This window comes from Rhipicephalus microplus, chromosome 9 (assembly GCF_043290135.1).
Source record: "Rhipicephalus microplus isolate Deutch F79 chromosome 9, USDA_Rmic, whole genome shotgun sequence".
In the NCBI taxonomy this organism is placed as follows: Eukaryota; Metazoa; Arthropoda; class Arachnida; order Ixodida; family Ixodidae; genus Rhipicephalus; species Rhipicephalus microplus.
In genome coordinates, this window is record NC_134708.1 from 106,674,758 (window position 1) to 106,701,720 (window position 26,963).

General features: G+C 46.2%; 1 protein-coding gene across 1 annotated transcript in view; it reads right to left on the bottom strand.

Annotated features, from left to right (window-relative positions):
* LOC119164659 (ATP-binding cassette sub-family C member 2) overlaps window positions 1-26,963 on the bottom strand; it is a 179,008-nt gene continuing 152,045 nt past the window's right edge. Inside the window, exons 24-28 of the mRNA XM_075874522.1 lie at window positions 26,649-26,819; window positions 22,694-22,852; window positions 12,876-13,042; window positions 11,862-12,056; window positions 1-560 (exon numbers count right to left, since the gene is read on the bottom strand). Coding sequence (XP_075730637.1) covers window positions 410-560; window positions 11,862-12,056; window positions 12,876-13,042; window positions 22,694-22,852; window positions 26,649-26,819 — 843 coding nt within the window. The 3' untranslated portion in view covers window positions 1-409. The remainder of the gene's footprint in view (window positions 561-11,861; window positions 12,057-12,875; window positions 13,043-22,693; window positions 22,853-26,648; window positions 26,820-26,963) is intronic.

A 26,963-nucleotide genomic window follows, 5' to 3' on the forward strand; every position in this document is an offset into this window, starting at 1 on the left:
TTTGCGATATGATAATGACAATGATTTATTACCAACGGGTTCAACACAAACAGAACATTTTATATCATACGAGGCACAATTTTCCGAATGGTTGTGTTTCAAAGCTACATTTATATTTACTTTATTTCTTGATGTATGTATCAATGTATCTGCTAGATGCATATAATTTGTATTTCATGTGATACTGAATACGCGATATGTACATGAGTGAATTATATGTCTGTTTGCTGTATGCCCTGTACAGGGGGCCCGAATCTTCGTCAAGTTTGTGTTGCTATTTCTTGTTCAGGCCTTTCTCTATTATTACGAAATATTAATGGAAATTGATATTGTCGCATGAGATCGTTCCAAGAAGGTCCTTGTCAAAATATGGTATATAAGTATTTCTTGAATATACAACAAATGTGTATCACAAATCGACGGAGATAAGGTCCAATTGTTTTGTTGGACTACGAATACCAGCTTCTACGGCCATGTTGTAGAAGGCAGATGATGTGTCGGAGAGCAGCTTAGACACTGAGTCGAATTCCTTGACCTTTCCTTGTTCCAGCACAAGTATCCTGTGGAAAGTAAAAAAAAAAATGTGTTATGCGGTTTTTTAAGGATGAATTGGAATGAAAGAATAATTCATGTAGCATTGCAAGCTTCGATTTCGCCTTCAATAATATTACATGGTAACCTACCTGGGACGCATTAACATCAACATCTCGATGGTTAGCCTCACTCGCCTCTTTACTGGGCATCGAAATCATTCCGCGAGAAAACGGGCGTTTGTGCGCATAACGGTGGTCCCGTCTCGAACTATTCTAGAACACCCAGCGCAAGTAAAGTTGTGAAGTGATCAGTACGTGGTAATTCTCGCTTTTAGGGGCGAAGATCCTTATGCCGTGGGTCGTGCGCACGCGATGTAGGGTGTAGTAGTACAAGTAGGGGTAGTCGTCGTAGTAGTAGTAGCAGGTAGCAACCTCCACGGCCGGACTATAGAGGAGCGGCACGCGCAAACTCATTTGAATTGAGGAGGAAACGCCTGCACGTTCATCATAATTCAAAAGATAGTTGTTTCTGATAAAACAACCTACAGAAACGAGTATCGCTAACTTAATCTCCAATAAAATTTGCCTTGAATTCGATGCTTAATAAAAAGAAAGTAGTAACAGAAGGACGAACTTTGAGCACTATTATGACCGAAAAAAGTTGCTGTGCACAAAACCAGAAGCCATCGTTGTCTTGAATCACGATCAACGGGACGACCATAGTCTTATTGCAATAAGTAGACGGTGTGAATTTTTAGGGACGGTGTTAAGCTCTCCCATAGTAGAGTACCCTGTGCTCTAAATTGTTACCCCCTTTTTCTAACCCCCCCCCAACGGGACGGCTTTAAGCTCTCCCATAGTGGAGTACCTGTAGTACTCTAAATCCTTACCTAGTTTTTTAAAACACACAACGACTAGTTTTTTTCCTAAACAGCTGATCTCTCATAGTAGAGTACTAGTTCTCAAAATCATTAACCACTTTGTCTAAACACAGCTGCATGTTCTTTCCACGTCATTTCATATTCATTTGAAGTGAATGAAGTCTGTTTTGCCATCATAGTTGATATATGTCTAAGAAAAAAATGGTTTGTTGAAATGTTATTGACGCCTATGACAATAATTTTTTTCTAATCACAGGTTTAGCGATGGTTGGGCCGTAGTGCCGAGAACTAGTGGCGGTGATGCGTGGGAGCAAGACACGAAGCGCAGGCCGCAAGAGTGTGCGAGTTCTACTCCTCTAGTTCGGCCGTGCCCTCGTTTAGTCCTTGGAATGTCCCCTAGATGGCGGTAATTCTATATGATGAATACTTGATGAAAAAATTCGAAATGGTGGTACATGGAGTGTTCACTAGATGGACGGACGAATGAACAGACGCACGGAAGGCCCCGCCGCGGTGGTCTAGTGGCTAAGGTGCTCGGCTGCTAACCCGCAGGTTGCGGGATCAAATCCCGGCTGCGGCGGCTGCATTTCCGATGGAGGCGGAATGTTGTAGGCCCGTGTGCCCAGATTTGGGTGCATGTTAATGAACCCCAGCTGGTCAAAATTTCCGGAGCCCTCCACTACGGTGTCTCTCATAATCATATGGTGGTTTTGGGACGTTAAACCTCACATATCAATCAATATCATCGACGCACGGAAGGACAGACAGACAGTAGCACGGCCAAACGAATGGATGGACGCACAGGCGGACGCATAAATTGACGGGTGCACGGATGGACGGACGCTTGGACGAACACAGGGACGAACGCACGGATGAACGGACAGACGCACGAATGGATTCACGCACGGACGATTGCACAGATGGACGAACGGAAGCAAGAACGCACGAACGGACTGAGTGATGTTTCACACCACTCATCATCATTCATTTCATGGATATGCTGTGATTTCTTTTAAGCTTCGCGAAGTACCCGCTACTCTTCCATAGGACAACACGTTCCACTACACAGCTGCACACTTTGTCGATGCCGTTGCTGTCGATGACGATTACTTATGCCTGAGTGCTTTGTAATGAGTGTACGTCTAAACCAACCACTGGTTGCACAATTCACATGTTCTGACTACTGTCGCGAGTCTTGCTTCTGCCAGGTAATATTACCGGCATTATGAATACTCCTCGCTTATAGATATGTTTTTTAAGCAGTTTTGAGCACTGGCGTGTTTCTGTGGTGCAACCGTTTGCTACGCAAAAAGCCTAGATTTGATTGCTACAGGAACTGAAGATTTTTATTTGCTACGCGTCGCTCAGCGACAACGTCCTTTTGTCGCCAAGAACCAAGGGCACTGCAATTTCGGCAAAATGAGATCTTTCATGCAGTCATGTTATAACCCGCAGTAGATCTACTGTGGCTGCTTCGAATATAAATGAAGGACTGCTGGTTCCCATCTGTGTATTTTACTCAAGATGCTCACGCCACGACATGATTTTTTGAACCTTTATCTATTGATATTCTTTAACGGTGACAAGACCACAGCCATAAATGTTTTACCGGGGGATGGGAATCTGTTAATGGTCCTCAAAAACACCTCTTTGTATTATTTGTCATCAGCAAAACACTTCACCATCCAAATTTCGAGAGAGGAATGCAGCGGCCCCTCAGCCCCCCCCCCCTTCCCCACTCCTCACCTTGTTTATGGGCCTGAATGGTGGCGTATAACGTCCCCGATACCAATCATTTCTGAATCTGCAACCGGAGCTGAATCGTAATAAGGGTTGATATCGCAGTTGAATAGAGAGAGTCGAAGTCAAAACCAAATGGTACTATATATCGAAAATAAGAATCAGAACTCATTTAGCAAGGTCAACAACGCTCAGACAACCCGCCACGGTGGTTTAGTGGCTAAGGCATTCGACTGCTGGCCCGGAAGTCCGGCGCTTGATGGAAGTGAGAATGCTTGAGGCTCACGTACTTGGATTTAGGTGCACAATAAAGCACCCCAGGTTGTCTAAATTTGCGGAGTCCTCTACTATGGTGCCTCTCATAATCATATCGTCGTTTTGGGATGTTGTTAACCCCACACAATGAATATTATTAACAACACTCACATGGGCTTAAAATGAAAGTTTCACTTCAAGGCCTAGTTCACTGCGGCATCAACCTTAGCTAATGGTGAAACAAGTCATCCACTGGAAGTACGACCCTCGCGCCAACAAGCCGCCGTTTCTGTATCAGTCGGCACACTCCACATTTGTGAAGGAGGGAATGGCGAAGATTTGCTTGCTCAGCGCCCAACGCCAGTTATGTCCTGGGCGCATAAGCGAAAGTTACCACGAACAAATTGTTGACCGTCTTCGGGCCGCAGGTTACCCTATGCACGCGCTTGTCAGCGTTTCTGAGGGCGCTGTGAATGCGAACTCGCCAAATATCACTCCCGCCAGTTCACTATAGCTGACATGAGGAAGGTCGAGGTGATTCTGTATATCCATGGGTTACCAATAAAAAATATAGGAGAACGCGCGAACGTTAAAGTATTGTTTCCGACTTGCAGGAAATTGCAAAGCTGATGAATACTAACCAGACCTGCCCCATCAGAGAAGCACGGGTACGAAAGGAGGCATAAAAACAGGTTTATGAAATTTAATCATGCATGCAGCAGTGTACAAGCTTAAGTTCACACGTGAGAAAAATTCTGTAAGTCAAAGTTGTCGCTGCGTCAACGAGCGTTTAAAGGAACGCCAATACAACGTGAACGAAAAACAAAAGTAGTGGGTTTCTCGATGCTCACGGCAGGCAGAGCAGCGATTCAGGTGGAAGTGATGACGTTCGTAGCACGTGGATGCCTATTTTTCAAGAATGTTTAATTATCGGTACCAAAAGAAGTCACCTACCCTGCAAAGTTACCGAAACTGAATTGATCGACAAACTGGTATATAAGTATACCTCCAAGCTGTCGATTGAACTTTCCTCCAAGAAGTTAGCCTGTCTACGCAGATACCTGAATTCGCTGAGTGCTTATAATAACAATGGTGAAAAGTTATGTTGCCTATAAATGTGGTTCCCTATTTCCGAAAGAAACACTGTTACAAGTTAGCACTTGTGTGTCACGTATTTCTCAGTGCATGTTTTTGTACGCTATAAGCCTTCAGCAATGCTTGGATCCGTTATCTGCTGGTTTTCATTAAACTTCATGGTAAAGTTTTTCGCCCCCCTTCCCTCTTTCAGTGCGCTTTTTCCAATCGTCACTTTGAATAAGCATGATATATTTCTGCGTAACGGGGTTCCCCAGGTCCCCAGGCGATCACACATCGGTAAAAGACACCTCCATGGCATAACAGGGGCTCCGAGTTGAAATTTTTCGGTACGTGTTTATAAAGAAAAGTTTTTTTTACGATTATGGGTGCTTCTGGCCACGGTGTCGCCAGACATGCCGAAGCAGAGGTTCTGGTGCTTTAAAATACATATATTGCAAGTGTAACGAGGGCAGTGGACATGGAGCTCGAGTAGAAAAAGAAGAAGACTTGCTGTGATCACAGGCAAGATATCGAAAATCAGCAATCTCCACTGATACGATAGAAAAAGCAACTACATGGACAGAATATAACCACCTCATACTTCCATGGCAACCCCACTGGAGCCAGTCCAGAAAGCTTGAATTCTTAATTACTAAATTTCGATGTCGTGTCCCCCCCCCCCCCCCCCCCTAAACCTGTATCTACACAGAGCTGGTCAGACAACATCACCCCTCTGCGCATTCTGCGGAGAAATGGAATCACTAGATCATTATTTTTTGTATTGTCGCCGCTACGCTATACTTCGAAAAAGGTTACTAGTTATGCCATTTCTGAAAATAGGCGTTAGATTGATGGCGGAAACGGCGCTAAGCTTTGGTGCCTCAGTTTTGGGACATTGCGACAGGGATGCTTTCAATGCCGTTTGCGGTTATATTCAGGCAACCAAGCGTATACCTTTGTGATCTTCAATCAAACGATTATTATTTTTTACTCCCCAGGGCAGAGTGAAGTAAACGCAGCTGAGTAGTAATCATAACACCTCAAATATCAAAATTGCTCAACTTGATTTTTTTTCGTTTGCTCTTTTTATGTTGTTTTTTTACATTAGTCTTATTATAATACCAATTCATTACACATAGTTGAAATGATCACAGAAAAACTGCACTACACTTTCTTGGCCAATCCCCCTGAGTGGGTATGAGCCATCATCCCAGGAAAACAAACAAACAAACAAATCGCAGGCTTGCGTTCAGTTAGCCCTTGCGCTAAATAAAGCTCTCGTTCGCCGAGTCAACTCCTGCTTGTTCAACAACCCGTTTCAAGTGGTGGAAGTGCTGGGATACATTTGGTCCTCACCCTGGAAATTCACAGCCGCACACTCCAACGACCTTCTACAATGACTGATCCGGGGCCGTCTCAGGCCGCTACTCCAGAACTCGCACCTGTGCCTGTCTTCTGCGCTGGTGCTCTCCGGATGCGCAACCCCCCCATATTTGGTGGCACAGAGGACCAAGATGTGGACAACTGGATTGCCGAGTATGAACTGGTGAGCGCATACAATAAGTGGAACGCAGCCGATAAGCTCACAAATGTGAGTTTTTACCTGACCGACGTGGCAAAACTTAATCATCAAAGTGATTTCAGTACCTGGTCGGAATTGGCAAAAACCCTCTCGGAAGTCTTTGGCCGTCCTGCTGTACGCCGCCTTCGTGCTGAACAGCGCTTGCGGGGTAGAGTACAGAGAGCAGATGAAACTTTCACGAGCTACATCGAAGATGTGCTCTTTCTCTGCAAGCTCGTCAAGCCGACTCTGGATGAGGCAGGCAAGATAAAAAAAAACATCACGAAAGGAATCGACGACGGTGCATTCCAAATGCTTGCTGCGAAGAGTGCCCAGATGGTCGCCGAGGTGACTAAGCTCTGCCAAAGCTATGATGAGCTGCGTAGGCAGCGCGCTTCTGCCCGTTGCGCCGCTCAAGACACCGCGGACATCTCATCCCTCGACTATCACCATGACACCGACGACCACTCTGCGTTGATACCACTCATAAAGCAATACAAACGCGAGGTGGTCGCCTGGCAGCTATCTATAATTACAAGAACTACCGAGCCGATGGCACCCTTGTCGCCTTCGCTTCGCCAGGTCATTCAATCGCAAGTTGCCGAAGCATTGCCTCCAGCTCAGGCTCTACCAACTATTACCGCACCACTAACGTATGCAGCCGCAGTTGCTCGGCCACGTGCGCCAGCATCTCCAGCCATCCACGAAGCTGCTCGCCACGTTTATTCGCCGACGCCACCTGCCCGCTCGCTGACCGTCTCGTCTCCGGCTGTATACGAAACAGCTCAGAACGTTTATATGACGCCGCCGCCTGCACGACCATTTACGGTACCTTATTCAGCGAACAGTGCCCCTACCGTCAGCCAAAGGTGCACTCCGGATAATCGGCCGATATGTTTTTCATGTGGCATCCCAGGCCACGTAGCTCGTCACTGCCGTCGTCGCAGCTTCCCTTCTCATGACATTGCAGGGGCATCACATTACATGCCCACCATGCCGACTCAGCCGCGATATCCCGTTCCTGCCAATCCACCTCTAGACGTACGTCCCGGTCGCCGACCATCCGGCTCAAGCCGTTCACCTTCTCCTCGTCGTCGATCCATTTCTCGAATGTTACGTCGCAACAGCCCACCGCGAGGGGAAAACTGACGGGCGCAGTTTCGGAGGCAAGAACTGCATTGGTAGCGAAAATTTCAAGACCTTATCTGTTGTACCCCGAACGAAATCGAACTCTATATTGATTTCATTAAGGTGCACGGACTTGTTGACACTGGAGCTGCCGTATCTGTAATTAGCAATAAACTGTGCCGAAACTTGAAGAAAGTGACCACTCAACTTACCGACCTATCTTTGCAGACCGCTACGTCCCATCATATTCAGCCTTCAGCTTTGTGCACTGCACGAGTCGTCATTCAAGGTGCGATGTACGTCGTCGCATTTGTAGTTTAATTCCGTTCTTCGAATGACGTTATCCTTGGGTGGGACTTTCTTTCGTCCAATTCTGCTTTGGTCGACTGTGCTCGTTCCGAACTCGCGTTATCTGTGCCGTGCTATGACCCCGATGATGGCGCTTCATGTAGTGTTTGCTGCCTCTCACGTTGACATTGCACCTTACTCAGCTGTTGTTGTTTCGGTGTCGTGTGCCTCCCCTCCGAAATCACCTGTGTTGTTTATGCCATCGGTCACATCTGCGTGCCGTCGAAATTTCATGCTTCCGTTTGCCGTCGTCGTTTTTCGCAACGGTCACGCTGCCATTTATGTGTGCAATACCTCGGACAGCCCGTCATCCCTACTACGTGGAGAATGCTTGGGAAGCTATGAACCTTACGAATGCATTCTTCCGGCTACTATACCCCATTCTATGGCTTCGCTCCCAGTTTGTGCTGTCACTCCTACCAAAGCGCCTAATGATGTTCTGGACGCATTCTGGGATGCCATCGACTCTGAGCTCGCACCAACTCAGCGCCAAGAGATTATAAATCTTCTACTCCGCTTTCGCTCTTCATTCGATCGTGACCAGTCAGGCTTAGGCCGAACCTCTGCGGTCGTTCACCGTATTGACACCGGTGAACAAGTTCCGCTAAGACAGCGTCCGTACCGTGTGTCATCTGCTGAACGCCGTGTCATCGACGAACAAGTGGACGACATGTTGAAACGTGGCATCATCGAGCCCTCCAAAAGTCCCTGGGCTTCACCAGTTGTTCTCGTCAAGAAAAAAGACGGATCCATCCCGTTCTGCGTTGACTACCGCCGACTCAACAAGATAACGCGCAAAGACGTATGCCCTCTGCCGCGCATCGATGATGCTTTGGACTGCCTACAAGGAGCAAAGTTCTTTTCTTCGTTAGATTTACGCTCCGGCTACTGGCAGGTGCCCATGGCAGAGGGTGACTGCCCGAAGACAGCCTTTGTAACACCGGATGGACTATATGAATTCACCGTTATGCCCTTTGGCCTCTGCAATCCGCCTGCCACTTTCGAAAGGATGATGGATATCATCTTGCGAGGTCTGAAATGGAAGACGTGCCTTTGTTATTTGGACGACATTGTGATATTTTCAAGCGACTTTGCGACCCACCTCAGCCGCCTCGAGCAAGTTCTTACGTGCCTTTCTACGGCGGGACTTCAACTTAACTTGAAGAAATGCCACTTCGGCGCTCGCAAGCTTGTAATCCTCGGCCATGTGGTTTTTAAGGACGGCATTCTCCCGGACCCTACAAAACTTAATGCAGTTGCGGCGTTCCCAAAACCAACCACCATCAAAGAGCTTCGAAGCTTCAATGGCCTATGTTCGTACTTCCGGCGCTACGTCCGCAATTTCGCCTCCATTGTCGCCCCCCTTGACCAATCTTGTTGCCGGAAGTTCTGATTTGTCAGCGTGGTCGCAGGCGTGTGATGATGCATTTCAGGAACTCCGACGGCTCCTCACCACGCCTCCCATACTCCGACATTTTGATCCGTCTGCTCCAACGGAGCTTCATACGGACGCTAGTGGTGTCGGGCTAGGGGCCATACTGACCCAACGCAAGGATGGCTTTGACGAGTACGTCGTTGCCTATGCCAGCCGCACCCTCAGTAAAGCCGAGAAGAATTACAGTGTAACTGAAAAGGAGTGCCTCGCCATTATTTGGGCAATCGGAAAATTTCGACCTTATTTATATGAACGTCCGTTTGATATTGTAACAGACCACCATGTGCTTTGCTGGTTATCTTCACTAAAAGATCTTAATGGTTGGCTCACTCGTTGGGCATTGCGGTTACAGGAGTTCGATATTCATGTTATCTACCGTTCTGGCCGGAAGCATTCCGAAGCCGATGCCCTGTCACGTTCGCCATTGGCTTCAGAGCCTATCGGCTCGCCTATCTCCACCAGTGCTGCCTTGGCCATCAGCATTTCGGACACGCCTTCCGAGCAACGCAAAGATGCTTGGATTTCTTCTCTTTTGGACTTTCTCTCAAACCAGACGCCCACCCCAGTTTCCAGAACAATTCGCCGTCAAGCAGGACACTTCGCTATTCGGGATAACCTGCTTTACCGCCGAAACTACAGCTCGATCGGCCGTAAGTGGTTGCTCGTCATTCCCCAACATCTGCGCTCTGACATCTGCGCCACGTTCCACGATGAACCGCAATGTGGCCACGCCGGTGTGTTGAAAACATACACTCGCTTGCAGCTGCGGTACTACTGGCGCGGTATGTACCGTTTCGTTCGCCGTTTCGTAAGGTCTTGCGTTACATGCCAGCGACGCAAAATGCCTGCTCAACATGCCACAGGTCCCTTGCAGCCATTGCCATGTCCAGCACAATCTTTCGATCGTGTCGGAATCGACCTTTACGGTACGCTTTCCGATACTTCGAGTAGAAACCGCTGGGTCAGTGTCGCTATCGACCACCTAACGCGGTACGGTGAAACAGCTGCGTTACCTTCTGCTACCGCAAAAGACGTTGCATGTTTTATACTGCAAAACCTGGTTTTAAGGCATGGAGCACCTCGGGAGTTACTAAGCGACCGCAGCCGCGTTTTTCTCTCCGATGCCATCAAAGCGTTGTTGAGCGAGTGTCGCATCATACGCCGCACTACCACAGCCTATCACCCGCAAACTAATGGGATGACAGAGCATTTTAATCGTACACTTGGGATATGCTGGCCATGTACGCTTCATCCGACCAGTCAAATTGGGATAGCATACTGCCTTTCATGACATATGCGTACAACACTGCAACGCAAAGCACCACTGGATTTTCGCCTTTCTTCCTTCTTTATGGACGCGAGCCATCATCAACAATGGATACCATTCTTCCTTATCAACCGGACCCTTCAGAGATGACTACCGTCTCTCGAACAGCAGAACACGCTGAAGAATGTCGGAAGCTTGCTCGTGCGTTCACGTCACATGACCAGACGCGCCAAAAACATCGCCACGACGCGTCAATCACGCCTGTGAACTTTGCTCCGAACTCACTGGTGTGGCTATGGATTCCTTCTACTCCTCCAGGACTCTCCCACAAGCTTTCGTCCAGGTACCATGGCCCTTATCGAGTTGCACGCCAAACATCTTCTATCAACTACCTTGTCGAGCCGCTGGATGCATCTCCGGACAAGCGCCGTCGGGGACAAGAAATCGTACACATCTCTCGGCTCAAGCCATACCATGACCCTTCTGTGTACACCTGTCCTTAGGTCGCCATGATGGCTCCCTCATTGCCCGGGGGTGATTGTAACGAAAGCAGTGGACATGGAGCTAGAGTAGAAAAAGAAGAAGACTTCCTGTGATCGCAGGCTTGCGTTCAGTTAGCCCTTGCGCTAAATAAAGCTCTCGTTCGTCGAGTCAACTCCTGCTTGTTCAACAACCCGTTTCACAAGATACGAATAAAACTAATATTTTGTGCTATGTCAGCAATGTTCTATTATCTTGCTGTGAAAATCTCGCCGACACATAGCGCCAACGAAAGAGCAAGATATTGCGAAAAGGACACTTACGTTTTGTTATATTTGTTTTGCTATGTTTTTCTTTCTACATATATCTCAAGAATACCTGGAGAAACAATTTGAAGGGGTGATGCCATAAAATTTCGAGCCTATATGAAGCCTGTTCTTCTGCATGCAAGGATCCTCCTCACGAATGGTCAAACACAGTAAACGTTTACAATATATTTTCATTCACTCCCAAAGCGTACCTAGATGCTCATTCTCTCGATTAAGACCCATAGCTAGCGCGTCCAACATGGCCGTAGCTCTACATTAAGGGAGGCGAATGTTGTAGGGACGTCACACCAGATCTGCTGTGACGTGAGTAACTTCAGGACCTCCGCCACCAAAGCAACGGCGAAGCATCGCGGCTGAAGCAGCTAGCCATGACAACTGTCAGCGCGCTTGTTTTGCAGGTGCTTGCGTGGCACGTGTGTGCAAGAGCAGGTGATACTCAGCACAATGTGCGTCACAGGTTTGTGTGGTCACGTAACCACCTACACTACTACATTACCCCCAACTCGCCGCCCAGTAACCGAAACCCAAAATTGTATACGTATAGGAGGCTTATTAAGCGAGAACAAATGAATTTTAGTGTGTGTGACATGCTTCCTGGACCTATAAGACACCCTTTCAGCAATGAACGTGCAAGCCACAAATATGGTGGCACCACCCCTTAATGTTTTTACGCTTATCATTCACAGCAACAACAGCAACAAACCCATGAAAACGCGGTTCTGTTAGATGCACAAGCAAGAGGCACAGAGTTTTTTTTTTATAGAACAGCCATGTATTTCCGCATATCGAACGTAATCACGCCGGTGGTTACCACCTCCTCAACTTACCTGTCGTAGTCCAAGACAGTGTGAATACGATGCGCAATGGTGAAGAGTGTGCAGTTGGCGAAGGCGTCTCTCAGTGTGGCCTGGATCAGGCGGTCAGTGTCACCGTCCATTTGTGACGTTGCCTCGTCCAGCAGGAGGATCTTGGATTTCCGCAGCAGAGCTCGTGCCAAGCAAACCAGCTGCCGTTGCCCAACACTGTGCAACATGACATTTGTGCCACCCGTATCAGTTCCTGTCTGTGATCGCGCAGCCGCAGGATTTAAATGTGTCACCTAACGTGCAGAAGGCGGTGTTCCTTCTTATCTCATCAGTACGAGCATGACGAGGCAAGCCAAACGAAAGTGAATGTTGTGCATAGTGCATGTGGGGAGTTCGGGCTATTTACGCAGCCTACTCTCCAGAGCTGTTACTAGGGCCAAAGCCCCAGACTTCTCTGTGACCCTAGCCCCATAAAGGTTTATGGCTGGAGGTCTAGGGCCATAGACGCCAATGAACACGTAAATGGGCTCTAGTCGTGAACATCGAAGCTTTAAAACTTTTTCGGTCTTATATTTTTGGTTCGTGTCTTCTGTATCACTCTCCTCAATCAGTAAATACGTTCTTCATTGTTCCCTTTTTCTTGTACGCGGGTATATTGCATTGCATATCACTTTGTTTGGGACGTTGAATTTCACAAAGTGGAATAACCAGTCAAGAAGGACAGGGCACTTTTTATTATATTATCGCACTAGTAAGCATACACAATCGTTACTGATAAAATACATTTGTAACAACCAGAATGAGTATTGTTGCTGTATTGGCAAGAAAAAGAGTGTTAGTGCTTCCACTGATTATTCGAAACTAATACTAGAATATTTCATCCCCCAACTGAATGCTACGAGATTGTTCACAAAATATATTACTCGTTATTCACAAGTAATACCGGAAATCTATCTCAAGTTTTCCTACCGGAGTCAGCCAATCGTGCACCTGATTTTTTCAAATCAAAGCCTCTTTCTCAAGTGCTTTACTCACCTGAGATTTGTGCCGCCATCGGTAGTCTCCAGAAGGAGCCCCTTTGCATCTGACGACACGACCTTGGACAGGTGTGAACGTTCCAATGCTTGCCAGATCTCCTCGTCATTGTGGCTGTCTGTAGGATCTAGGTTTCTTCGCAGAGTCCCTCTCACAAGGCTTGGGTCCTGCGGTGTCAGTATAAACACTTTGTAAACCACGCGGAAGACTAACTTAAAGCAGCATCCTCAACTTTATCAATAGAGTTGAATGATTTCTTGACACAAGTCAATCACGGGTAAGCACTGAGTCATCATTAAAGTTTGTGTGACTGTGGCATCGCAATTACGCTACTCGTATATGTTTTGAATGGGGGAAGTTCGCAGCTATATCGCTTTACTTTGAAATCAGTTATATATGTATTACTATGGATGAGAGACGTGCCGTGGCTTATATTTCCCGCACACTTCTTTCTTCTCGACTTCTCCTGCCATGGATTAATGCGTGACACAGTATAGAGGAACCCAAGAAGTTTGCCGTTGGTGCGGTGATCCATATAAAGTGGAAGTGCGATAACATCTCATACCAGCATGCACGTGGAACGTTGCTGTATGAACGAAAACACACACACACACACACACACACACACACACACACACACACACACACACACACACACACACACACACACACACACACACACACACACACACACACACACACACACACACACACACACACACACACACACACACACACCACACACACACACCACACACACACACACACACACACACACACACACACACACACATATATATATATATATATATATATATATATATATATATATATATATATATATATATATATATATATATATATATATATATATATACACGCTACGTCTAAACGGCCATGCCTCTCACCGCGATGACATCGGCAGCCCGAGTCACCACCATTAAGATGCAACGCCGGGTTCCCAGGCTAGAGCAAGACCTCCCAAATTTCCCAGCTTGAAATGGCAGGCTGTCCCTGCGGAGAAGGATCAGCACGGCTGCCGGAAAGAATGTGGGAAATGGTGGCATGAAGTTCGCCACATAGAGAGCATTCAGGGGAAGTGTCACAGCTGTGGGACAACACCTGAAGGGAAGAGATAGTACGAATCTGCGAGCGTTTCCCTCAGATTTATTGGGAGTGGGTAAGAGAGAAATCTCGAGGAGAGTAAGTCCGACTCTTCAAACGGGGTATTTCTGTGAGCTCTGCAAAAGTGTGAGCCCGATACTTCCAGAAGCCTGAATCGATGCTGCCCTGAGGCCTAGAAATCAACACTCGTGTTGATTTATGAGCCCCTGATTTCCGAGGTTCCTTGAATGAGCGCTTTACCATGCTCGGTAAAATATGCGTAGGGGTGTTCAACTGCCAGACAGGGGAGCGATGCCTGCCCCTGGTACACAGCAGCTTTTGAATGAGTGAGTATTGCGCGTCGAATCGAGAAAGGGTTAGGGCGGCGATGTTCTGCCTCCTCAGAGAGCCTGATGGGATACGGCGAATCAAGGGATGGGGCAGAGTAGGTTGGCAGGAAATTACAGCTTCTTGTGATACACAAAAAGTGCCTAGCCAAATGGAATTCGAAGCTCGTCCGTAACAATCGTGAAGGGCATATGCGTCAGCTACGTGGCGAGCAATTTGATGACGAGGATGCACATGGGGAGGTAGGTGTTTGATGGCTTGAGAGGCATGAATGTGTCGAGGCAGGGCCGTAATGCTTTGCTGATTAGTGGATGTGTTTATCCGAAAGGAGGTGGTAATATGGTTAGTAAAAAGGTAGCAACTGCAAGCGAATAGGTAGTAACTGCAGCAGTTACTACCTTTCTTTGAAGATTACTACCCTTTTGCTACCTATTTACTACCTACGTTAGTAAACAGTTACTAGCTGCTACCGTTACTAACATTTTGCGACATCTTTACTACCTACGTTAGTATGCAGTCAGAAACTGAAATGCAAGAGGTAGTAACTGCAGCCGTTACTACCTTTCTTGCCCCATTAATACCTCTTTGCTACCTGACTTTGGACTATCTAATCCAAAATAGCGTGTGAATGCGATTCTTATTATTTATGAGAAGAATCGTCTCAACGTATTATCAATAAACGGAAAAATGACGCAGAAGGTATACATAGATCAAGAAAATACATTTCGTTCTAAGTTACTCAACCGTGATATGTAAACTTCATTCTTATACTGTCTAAACGGAGGAGTACAAGTTAACGAACCATAATCAAGTGCTACACGTGCCGTAATAGACAATTACAACAAACTAAGTAAATTACAGAAAACATTAACAAGACCGGCAAATCAAAATAACCAGATGGTCATAATGAGCCTCGAGGACAGAACAGTTACTCCACTGCGGCGTGTCTCCAAATATCATCATTGTTTCAGTGCGTCAAACCCCAAAACTATTATTACCTTTTAAACGCTGATATATTAGTTGTTTGAAGCATTCAAACGCACTGACAATGAGTTCGGTACCTTGTTCCGGCCACTGTACACAATGCCTTTTTGTGGCCATTTTATAATAGATAAATATAACATATAATGTTGTATAAGTAAGGCTGATTCAAGGTCTTGTGCTACGTCACCAAACACACATAACCAAGTAGTACAGTGCTATAGGTTTGTATTTCTTATAATTTCTCCTGAAATACAAGTGCTCCTCTGTGCCAGACATGCCCTTGTGAAGTAGGGGCTATATATACCCCACGCTTACTTCTTACTGCATGTATACGTGAAAAAATAGCTTTTTTTGCTTTATTGTCTGTTTATAGGTGCGTACATCCAACCACAAGCACAACAAAAACGCAGTAACAGTCCAACAAATTAAAATTCCCTAAAAAATACGTGAAAAATAGTGAATCTGTTTGGTCTATATTCATGGCACACCACGCTTCTTATCCGACTTTGTCTGGTAATAGGGCATTGATTAGCGAACATTAGCAGCGGAGAAATATGCCCAAAGTAATGAATTAGGTAGCATCGGTTACTACTTTTTTTGAAACCTCTAAAAGTTACTACCCAGGGGTAGTAACGGCTAGTGTAGTAACAGTTACTAACTGCTGGTAGTAACAGCAGAGGTAGTAACTGTCACCACCCTTGCCGTTACTAACTGCGCTTACTACCAGGGTTGTAACATATGTGACAAACCATTACTACCCCAAAGTTAGCAAGTACTACCACTTTTTTTCTAAGAGTATAGTGGCACTTGCGGAGAGATAAATACTGCGTTTGAAGGTGTGCGTCCACTATTCAGTAAGGGTGTTGCGCATGCCCAGTTGAAAAACTTTTGCTGTGCTTAGGCTACAAGGAAGGTTCAGGGCTGCCTTAGTTTCGAGGCAGGTCATGACGTTCACGAGTTCAGTTTATGTGTATACTTCAGCTTGATATATGAGGTGGCAGATAGCATAGGCGGAAAAGCATTTACACCTTTCACGTCCGCTTCGTGTGAACCCTTGTACACGGTGTGTACCCGACGCAAAACTGCAGCACAGATTGCGTCAAGCCTTGAGTGTTTTGAGGACGTGGTCATTTCGTCCGGAATCTTTCAACTAGAAGCCAAGAATGCTTCTTGAAAAAGCGACATGCCGACAATTCGCGAAAGTAGGATCAACACGAGACATTGACCTCTGGTCTAAGGCCGATAAAGCAGTCTTCATGAAATGACGCGGAAAATAAATAGCCATTTAGTTATGTTACAGCACGGTGCAGAACATGCATGTTAGCGCACTGACAAACCAATGACGTGGTTAGAACGAGTGACCGCCTGGATTTGCACTGTAGGCAGTGCGGGCGTACGCCGAACCCAAGGGATAGACTAATCGAAGTATAAAGAAGAAATGGAAAGCGAGGTAGTGGAGGCCTACTTCATTGATTGAAGTGACAAATGCGTAAGATGACTTCGCTGACTTTACTGCCTAAGCAGCTGCAATTTTAGATGGTTTTGTGTGATCAAACCTAGTGGTTTTGTTGAACAGTTCATTTTTTACAGTTTGCAGCGTGTGCGCACGCCTTTGACGATCATTGTTAGATTTCATATTACTGTGAACTGTTTATTTGGCGTTTTCACTGTAGCTTTAAATACGACGGTATCTTTTTTGTACATTTTTGTTGTGATATATGAGCACGTAGCAAGCTGATGCCTATTCATGTTGAGCTGCTTTGGCTTTCCACTTTGCCGGTGAAGCTTGAGCTCGTACTGTGTACCCTCCTTCGCACGTGTTTTTTCGCGCAACCGAAACATATATTCTACGACCGAGGAGCAAGCTCCAGTGATGAAGCAAGAGAGCGAGGCCAGTGGCTTGTGAAATGGTGAAATGAAGAGACTCCGCATTCGCTCTCTTTCGTCTTCGTTTGCTCTACGAGTTATGCCAACGTCGATGACGCCGCTGGACGCAGAAACTGGCGCCAATGAGCTGTGCCGCGATGAATTGGACGTGACTCTATATTCCTCGACTTTTCTGGTAGTAGCACTCGTACGTGGGCATTCATTTGTCGTCGTGTATAATTTGCTTTAACTTGGTGTTTCATCACGCTGCCGAAACGTTTCTCAGAGCTATCCATATATTTATTGTTGCGCTAATGTTGTTCACAGCGGATAGGAAAACAGAGAATATGCGACGTTTTTTTTTTGCTTGTGTTTGGTGGCACTGAGAGTGCTAGACATCCAACATTATGTTCCTAGTTGGAGGATTAAAATTTAGATGTAATAAACTGCTTATGTGAATATTACGTCAACAATACGAAGCAAGTGTTTTCTCGTTCCCCAAGAATATACAACTTTCACGGCCTAATTAGGTAAGCATATTAATGACGCGATAAAGAGCCTTTGATCTTTCGTGCGTAATTTTGAGAGATATTTTAGTTCATTGGATGGTTCTTTCGGTCGACGCCCACGAACGAGGAGCTGCAGGAGTCATATGCAACTCTTCTGTTAAATATGCAATGGTTTAAATGTACCGGACTAGACAAGAGTGGTAAGGATATCATGTGATGGTGTCAGCCTGTCACGTCACGTTACGCGCCATCATAGTGACGTCATGTTGGCGTCATGATGAGCTTATATGGTTACGTCCTCCCATTAACATTTTTTACACCACTAGTGTACGCACCGCTAACGGAGACACCAGACGACTTCCGCATCTGATGAGACCATGTAAGGCTTTAGCCATAATAAGTGATGATGGTGAGTTTCGAAGCGGGTATATAAAAACTACTGGTTGGGTGCAGTAGAAAAAAATTACAGCATATCGACGGAGTGAATGATGATTAGTGGGGCGAAGCGTCCGTCCGTCCGTCCGTCCGTCCGTCCATCCATCCATCCATCCATCCATCCATCCATCCATCCATCCATCCATCCATCCATCCGCCCGCCCGCCCGCCCGCCCACTTGTCCGTCCGTCCGTCCGTCCGTCCGTCCGTCCGTCCGTCCGTCCGTCTGTCTGTCTGTCTGTCTGTCTGTCTGTCTGTCTGTCTGTCTGTCTGTCTGTCTGTCTGTCTGTCTGTCTGTCTGTCTGTCTGTATGGGACAGCGCCGTCTGTTGTATGAAATGGGAGACGCTACTGGTTACGCCGGAGAAACGAGAGATTGCCCTAAACCATAAAGAGAGGTTCGCCCCTAAACTACTGGCCTTTCCATTGGAAATCCCTCCACATACGATCTCCTTTTGTCCTGTCCTAAAGCTCGTCATAGCTACGCCATGCAGTAATGGTCCTTTTTTTAGGTGCGAACAGCGCTTCCAGGGGAGATCGCTGAAATCGGAACGGGGGTCAGTGGCCTCCGAAGTTGTCAGTAAGAAAAATCGGGGGCCATGTATTTTTCGTGATCATTTGAAATTGTGCTGGCCAGTGATCCTTAAAAATCATGGCGCGCGTGACGTCCCCACCGCTGCGCATGCGCAGGCTAGTCTCCTGAATAGAGCCCATTCCGGTCCTACCAGTATTTTTGTCGGTGCCGTCATCACACGATTCTCGGTACATGACCGAAGAGGAATGGAGCTCTGCGCTCAGGAGCTCAGAACTTGCACATCAACTCTGGGCTGTTCGGAGGCCCCACGACGCGGCGGTGAGGCTCGGCCTATCCGTTCCGACGTGGCAGCGGCCCGCTACTCTACCTCCTTGAGGTAGTGTTCCTCAGGACCTCAATAAAGTTCTGTGTCTGTCTGTGGTGCATGTTCGTAGATTGCAAGAAAAAAAGTGAATATACATATCGAGGTGAAAGTGAAACATTTCAATTTCAATTTTTTGAATACATTGCAATATTGAGATGGTGAAACTTGTGACTAGAAAAAGACAACGTCGATAAAATGGTAGAGAGCTTAAAAAGGTCGTCCACCACTTTTGAAGCACCAATTTATTGGGTGCTTTGCGTTAAGTCACCACTGGGATGAACTTTAGCTTAGGTCTAAGCGCCTATACCATATGATTTATACTTTAATCAAGCAATACGTTCACTACATCTCGGCCGACAGCATCAGCACGTAGCTGCGCTTGTCAGAACTATATGTGGGCGAAAATGACGGAGGATAGGGGCAAGCCTATGATCAATCGGATAAATGTAGCGTTAGAAGAGATTGTGGCGTGCCATCAGAACTACGATTACTAACGTGTTACATTTTTATTTCTAGTGCTTTTCATTAACTTCAGATAAACGCGGCCGCAAGAAAAAAGATCACTACGACTACGAAGCACCTAGGGGCGCTGGCTAACCTCCTGCCTTCGGAATGTTTGGTTGCGTTGCTTGTGTGCCCCCACAAAAGGCCTCTCTCACGCTTCCAATTTTTCGCTTATGTGCGGTTCTGAGCTGCCTCTTTCGCACGTCTGACACCTTTATGATTATTGTTGAAGGTGTGCTATCAAGGTGCGCAAGCATCGTGGAACAAGTACGTCGCTGTACCCTCGTAGTTCGTCGGGCGATTCACTGAACAACTCGTGAAGAGTCCACAATACCTCACCACCCTGGTAGTTCCACAAATTATTCTCCCAAGAATAAAAGGGAGGCGTGACATGGAACGTTGTAAACAGCAGAAAATACCTCGATTGGGAACAGTAACGCCTGCTCGTGTTCTGATGAATCAGGTGTCAGGCACGACGTTTGTTTATTATGCCAACGAGGTCTACAATATATTGAAAAGGGCCAGCAACATTGGTGTGCGAGGTTACCCGACGTAAGCGTTTACAGCTCGTTCCATTGGTGTGAGCTCGCCAACCATACCGGGTTATTCAGGGAGGGTGAAAACATGGACAGGTTATCGCGCGAAAATCAAGTTTAGGGTAGGCATTTTCTCCTTGTATTTTAAATTTTCTACATCAAATAACTTCGCACTGCGTCTCGTTATCGCCGCCATTATTGCTGCGATAATGTATCGGTACTTTAGTCTGCGCCAACCCCGAGTAGGGGCTAAATAGTGTAAGAGGGCCCTTTTAACGAGGTTTTACTCGGTATGCTAATCTACACGTGGAGAGAAGGGAATAGAAAGGTTGAAGCTACGTTGTCGACACTCACCATGCCGAAAGAGCTTTTGCGTGAAACATTTTGATCTGATGTTTGTGAAGCACTGGGAAGCATGAACCAACTGGGCGATGAGATGCGAAGTTCTAATTCTCTCTAGCTAGAAATGGCAACAATAGGGAGAATCACTTTGTGCTTAGTTGAGGGTATGTACGAAATTGATCATGATTTCCGAAAAAAATGTAAGCGCCTAGCCTCGCTTTCATGAAAAATGAGTTGTTCTTAGATGCGTTGAAATTTTAAGGGCGCATCGGTTTGGTGACCCGTGTTGTCATGTGCTGTCATCGCTTGGCCTAACGCGCGCCAGACCACGCATAGCGTAGTGATCTGTAGCATATTGGTTGGTTTGTTGTTCATTAATGTCCTGGCCCAACCCACCACGGGGGATCAGCCACGAAACGCACGCTGCCTTATCTTTTAAATGAAATTGTTTATACAGAAGAATATGTTTGATTGATATGCGGGGTTTGGCGACCAGAAACCGCCGTATAATTATGATAGACGCCGTTGTGGAGGGCTCCGGAATCGCGAATCAGCTGAATACGTTTAAATAGGGATGTTTGAAAGAACATATGGGTGAAACATGGATTAAAAATAGAATAAAAGAAGAAAAGGAAGAAAAAAACCCTAAAATCTAATTGGGTTAGAAACAAAGTGAATTTACGCTACGGCTTGACGTTGTATTCGTTTTGTTCCACTTAGAAAATCGCCCACGGCTTCGCAAACAAACCTGTAACTGATTATCTTTCCAGTTACTTCAAACGAAAGGACCTCTGGAAGAGACAAATTTAAAGCCAACCCACTGAATGGTTTTTCGGTCTTTTTCCTTGATTCGCAAGTACGCCCTGCACGTTAAGAGGAAGTAATACAGAGATTCACTCTCGTTGCAGTGGATGCATATAAGGATAATAAAGGGTGCTTACCAGCGCAACCGACAAGGCAGGAGGGGACAGGAGAAGAAACGAGACAGAGCGCTGACTTAGTTGAGAAACTAGACAGCGCTCTGTCTCGTTTCTTCTCCTGTCCCCTCCTGCCCTGTCGGTTGCGCTGGTAAGCAACCTTTATTATGTTATACCAACACGCCCAATCCCACTGTATCTTCATATAAGGATGGCTGTACGAGACCAAACCTGTGTAGGCAAAAATTCAATGGGGTCTCGGCATTGTAGTCTCGTAATAGATATTTCCGCCCTCCTAGAGGAGCACTATCAATTTCGCCAAAGGTACTGAAGATAAAACGCTTCAGATGTTGAGTGCGTGCTCGCTTCGAAGAGAAATCTCCCTGGTGTTCTTAGAGCGCCTTAGTGATGATACGAAGTGCGCAGCATTCCATGGACCAGAGCCGTCGTGTGCGGTCGTATGCCGTTGTCGCTTGGCCTAACGCAGCGAAACTCTATAGAAGAATGTGATATGGCACGTATGACAGATGTTTTATAATCTCGTATGATAATACGACAGCACAGCCGATTCATACGTTTTCATTCAAGACTATTGAATACGAGGCGTATGTGTCATATGAGAACCTTAAAAAAGGGAAAGTCAGAGAGAAATAAAAAAGGAAAGCAAGAAAAAAAATTGAAAACAAAATAAAACATTAAAAGTAAGGAAAAAAACAAAAAACTAGAGAATGAACAAGAAAACAGAAAATGAAAAAAAAAAATGCCAGGCGCGCACGTAACGCGCAGTATAGTCACAGCGAAAGCTGGAAGAGTGGCCTTTCCAAACATTTTTACGACATTCTTTAGGTAACTGCTACAGGCATGCTTGCACACCTACTGCACCATAAATCATAAAAAAGTGTTCTGTAGTTGGCAGAAATCCACTATGCCAGTATTCAGAGAAGCGTGGTACCCGCTACACACCCCAAGAAGTTATGTGCATTTTGTTAACGCTGTGGGTGACGACGATGAGTAATTATGCCTGAGGCTTTTGTCCGCGGCTGGAGAGTTGCACCACCCGCTTGATACACAATTATATTGTGTGACGCTCGCAATTCTAAAACGCTGTATTACACATAATAAAGCGATTCCTTAGCCGACACGAAGCCTGATATACAGGGTCACTTTGCAATTGTGTTTCAAGCATCAGTGTGATGGAATTCAGGTTTGGCGCGCAGACAACCCCGGGTTCGAATCCCAATCTATGCTCAATGCTTTTTTACTTATTTATTTAGGTTTGTTTCGTGCGATAGCGCTTACGGACTCCGGCGACGGCGACAAAAGCGACCCCTGTATCTTATAACCGCTTTTGTATATACAAATTTGATGTGGTTACCTGCGGGATAACTGTGATGCTTCTGCGCAGCTTCCGAAGTGGCACTTTGGCAATGTCGACGCCATCAATGAGGATCTGTCCTTCGGATGACCTGAGCATGCGCAGCAGGGCGAGAACCAGCGAAGATTTGCCAGCACCGGTGCGTCCCACCACTCCTACCTGGAACATTAGTTGTGAAAACTTCGGCTAGCTGTTCGTGTGTGAATGAGGTGCTGTGCATTGCACTTTCCTTTTAACGTGCCGTTGGTGAAAATGGGAGTAAGAATGGTCGAAGCTACCGTTTATTGAATTGAGGACGCGCCGTCGATAGTGCACCTCCGATTTTATTCGTAATAAATGATACCTCTATGTAATCGCGTTGTTTCTCCAGCCGTAACAATCAGCTCTGCTTTCTTCAGGTCAATTCATTATCGCAATTCAAGGCCGAACTAAACAAAACGCTATGAGGTGTTTAAAGAAAATGTCTATCACTAGGAAAAATTTTTCTGCTTGTGGCGCAAATGAAAAGATCGTTCATCACATTAGTGGCAAGGAGCATGCTATCGGGCCAGAAACAAGGAATTATATTTTTTACTTGATTTTGAAAGTCGATAAAAAGTGAATGCTAGCGTCACCCAACAGCGAATGTGGTCAACCTTAACGATCTATTGGTAGGACAAGAAATTCTTGCAGGTCAAGTTATTTCGCTTAAAAAGAAACAAATTTAACTTGAAATTGTATTTTATGCACTTGAGGCAGCGTTAGATTGCAACAAAGACCAATTTTTTTTTTTTCACGTGCTCAAATAGGCGCTCGGTGACGCTACCAGCAGTCGCGCCAAATACGAAGGGGTAGACACGATATGCAGTGCGTGTGGAGAGGAGGAGAAAACTGCCGAACGCTTGATAAAGGGCTTCACCTTGTAATTCAGGATGATGGCACGAAGTTTTTCAAAGCACTGGGGTTTAGGGACAGGCAGGGCAAAATAGACTTTAAGCGCGTAGAATTAACTGGATGGAGGTTATCTGATTGGTGGATAAAAGGAAGGCATGAGTGAAAATTAAGCCTTTCACTGCAAAGTACCAGTCCTCATCCTCGCTATTTAAAGGAGAAAAAAATAATCTAGTTTTTCGTTCACTAAGTATCATGGCTTGGGGGCGGGAGCCACCGCCCGATCTAAAGGGTACAGCCATATCAATCCATCAATCCATCCATCCAATCTTCTGCTTTACATTCGGATGCAAACAAGATTGGAGAAGTTGCCCAGTCAATATGGCCAACTTCCCCCTTCACCACGACTTCACAACGAGTGACGTCAGGGCCTCTCCTAAGTTTTTTCCTTCCTCCAAGACTTTAAGATGATTTGATGATAGTAAAGCGCGAGAACAGAACGATGAAAAAGAGACAAGAATGACATTCTCGTGCTATAACTATCGTCATGTCATACCAACTAGCCCAAACTGCCACTCTTCTAAGAAATACGACCACGGTAGCGTGCACTAGCCCCGGCGTCCGCCACTGCTCATGAGAACAACAAAAAAGTGTGTGTGACTAAAACGACCACTAAGATATTAGTTTTAATAATAACCAAACTTGATGAAGCCAGCAGAAACCACACCTGGTTTCAGTTTTTGACTTTCACCGGCACCGACCAGTGTTATGGGCATTCATCCCACCTCTGGAAGGAGACATAAACACAGAAAAATTCCGTTTTAAAAATTTTCGCGCGCTTTCCAGAGAAACCGCTTGAAGGTTAGACACTTCACATGGTACGCTTTTTATTGCGACAAAAAACAGGAGATCAATAAAGGACGGTAGACAGTCCCTTTAAAAGTACCAATAACCCACCCCCCACTAGAAGGGCTAACTTAGGGGCTAGTTGGTTGTACATAGTTTACACTTGAGACGTGCTGTTTGAACGCGAAGAAGAACACGGAAATGACAGGAAGGAAACCAGCGAGTTCTGTCTGTGCTCGTGTGTGTCCTTCCTGTCATTTTCGTGTTCTTCGTGTTCAAACAGCTCATCGCATTTTATAGTGTCAATAACCCCACCATGCACGTCAATGTTAAGTAGCCATGCATGTGAGGCATTTATAGAAGATTATGTTTTTTTGCACTGTTTTCTAACCCATCACCTTATATTAGTTTCTCGTCGCCCAATCTGCTTTCTTCATATACTGCGCATGACTCAAGCCGTCTTTCTTTGTAAGCTTTATGCACATTAGTTTGACGCCCTTTAGGCGAATATTCGCCACGTAGGTGGCCGAAATATGGTCGCAGTGCTAAAGCTTCGCCGAGCAATGTTGTCGCTAGTCTAGGCAAATTAAGCCCAAACTCCATAAGCGCGAAAATGCACGCGACAGCGACGAGCGACGCTATGAGCGACAAAACAGGGCGTTCGCACGACGTGTCGCGTGCTCGTTTTCGCGCGATCGCTCGGTTCTCCAGATTTGGAAACCGTCGCTCATCGCCCGGAAGTGCTGGGCTCAAGCAGCCAATAGCGAAAAACCGGAAAAGACGAAGACTACATAGGTGCACGTGACCCTGCCCGAGTCACGTATGCGCAACAAGAAATAACGCAATGTTTATTACGCATGCGCATATAAAAAATGCTGCAAGGCAATAATAAACACTTTCCGTTCCATTACACAACAATATATCTTATTTTTAAATTGGAAACCGCTCGCTACGCGGTTTTCTTGGTGCGAGTTGACGGCCTCATGCCAGCAACAGTGAAATTCGCTCGCCGAAGCCGTCGCGTGAATGAGGTTTGCCTGCGCTAGCGACTGATCGCGCGAAGCCGATCTACGTCGCGTCGCTCGTCGCTGTCGCGTGCATTTTCGCGCTTATGGAGTTTGGGCTTTAAACGTCAAGCGCGCGTCTCGCCCCTTTGATCCAGTCGGCAATGAAATTATACTCGCAGGCCGAATCGTCGAGCAGAATGGCAAAAAAAATATTGCCCCGCATCTGCATGTAATCTGCAAATGTCGTCGACAGACGATAGTCTTATGTGTGGAGAGAGTGAACAAGACATTTATTTGATGTTCTGCGCAAGAAAATCCGTTAATGGTATTCTGGAGGCGCTGCGTTAGAGTGCCTCGAGCGTGCAGCGGAGGTGAACGAGCGCATCAAGTCACGTCACACGTGAGACATAAGCGCCATCTGGCAGTCTTTTAGAAAACAAAGCGCGTGGCTCTGAGGTGGGTGTGCGCACCCACCTCAGAGGTGATAAGGTGCAGAACGCAAGGCGACGGATAGGTGCCACCACCGTCTTGTTTTAGCAAAGCGTTTGAAAGACTCGTCTTTCCGTGCAAGCGTTACATGGTCAGCGCAACGTGATAAGCGCTACGGTCCTTAAAGTTACTTATGTATGCCTTCTCTAGTAAAAGGCTCACACACAATATATACGTGTTGTTATGGTGCCCCAGACATGCGCAATGATTGGTTTTTAATTGACAATTGCACAAGCATGAACGCTCAAGCTTGAGCAACATAGGTGGGCGCTGTGGATGGGGTCGGCCGTTTCAAGTAGCCGATGCTGTTCAGAGTGGACAAACAGACAAATGTACAGACAGACAGACAGACAGACAGACAGACAGACAGACAGACAGACAGACAGACAGACAGACAGACAGACAGACAGACAGACAGACAGGCAGGCAGGCCAAAATTTTTGCGTCGAAGGTCCCCAAGAAAGACTATCGTCTTTATAAAGAGTCGAATAGAAGGTAGGGAGTTAATCGAGGTTGATAGAACAGCGGGAACAAGCGAATATTTTGGCCATAAATGATGTTTTGATAGAGTCAGTGTTGTTGCAAGTAAATTTAAGTTGTGAACTAATTACGTTTCTGCGCAGAACTGCTTGTGCGAAGCTTTTGTACAATACGCTAGTCTTATCGCAAACAACATGCGTTGAAGCAAACGACGAGATTACGCGGGGACACACAAAGGGAGCGTGTCTACGAGGTATACGCACCTTTTCCATCGGTTTGACGACGAGTGTGACGTCCTTGAGTACGTCGGGAAGCACACCTGGACGATAAGAAGCCGAGTAATTTTGGAACTCGATCATTCCCGAGCTGGGCCAGCCAGGTGGTAATTCGAGTGTTGGTACACCGCTGCCGTTGTCGTTTTCTGGGACGTCCACCTGACATAGAGAATATACAAGTAGCACTAGCTCTTACTAAGTTTTGGTGAATTCTGATTCCGGAACACTCGAAATGATGTGATAATATTTAAAATTTTTGAAGCGTTGCATAATATTACCAGTTTACTTCAATGAACGACAATG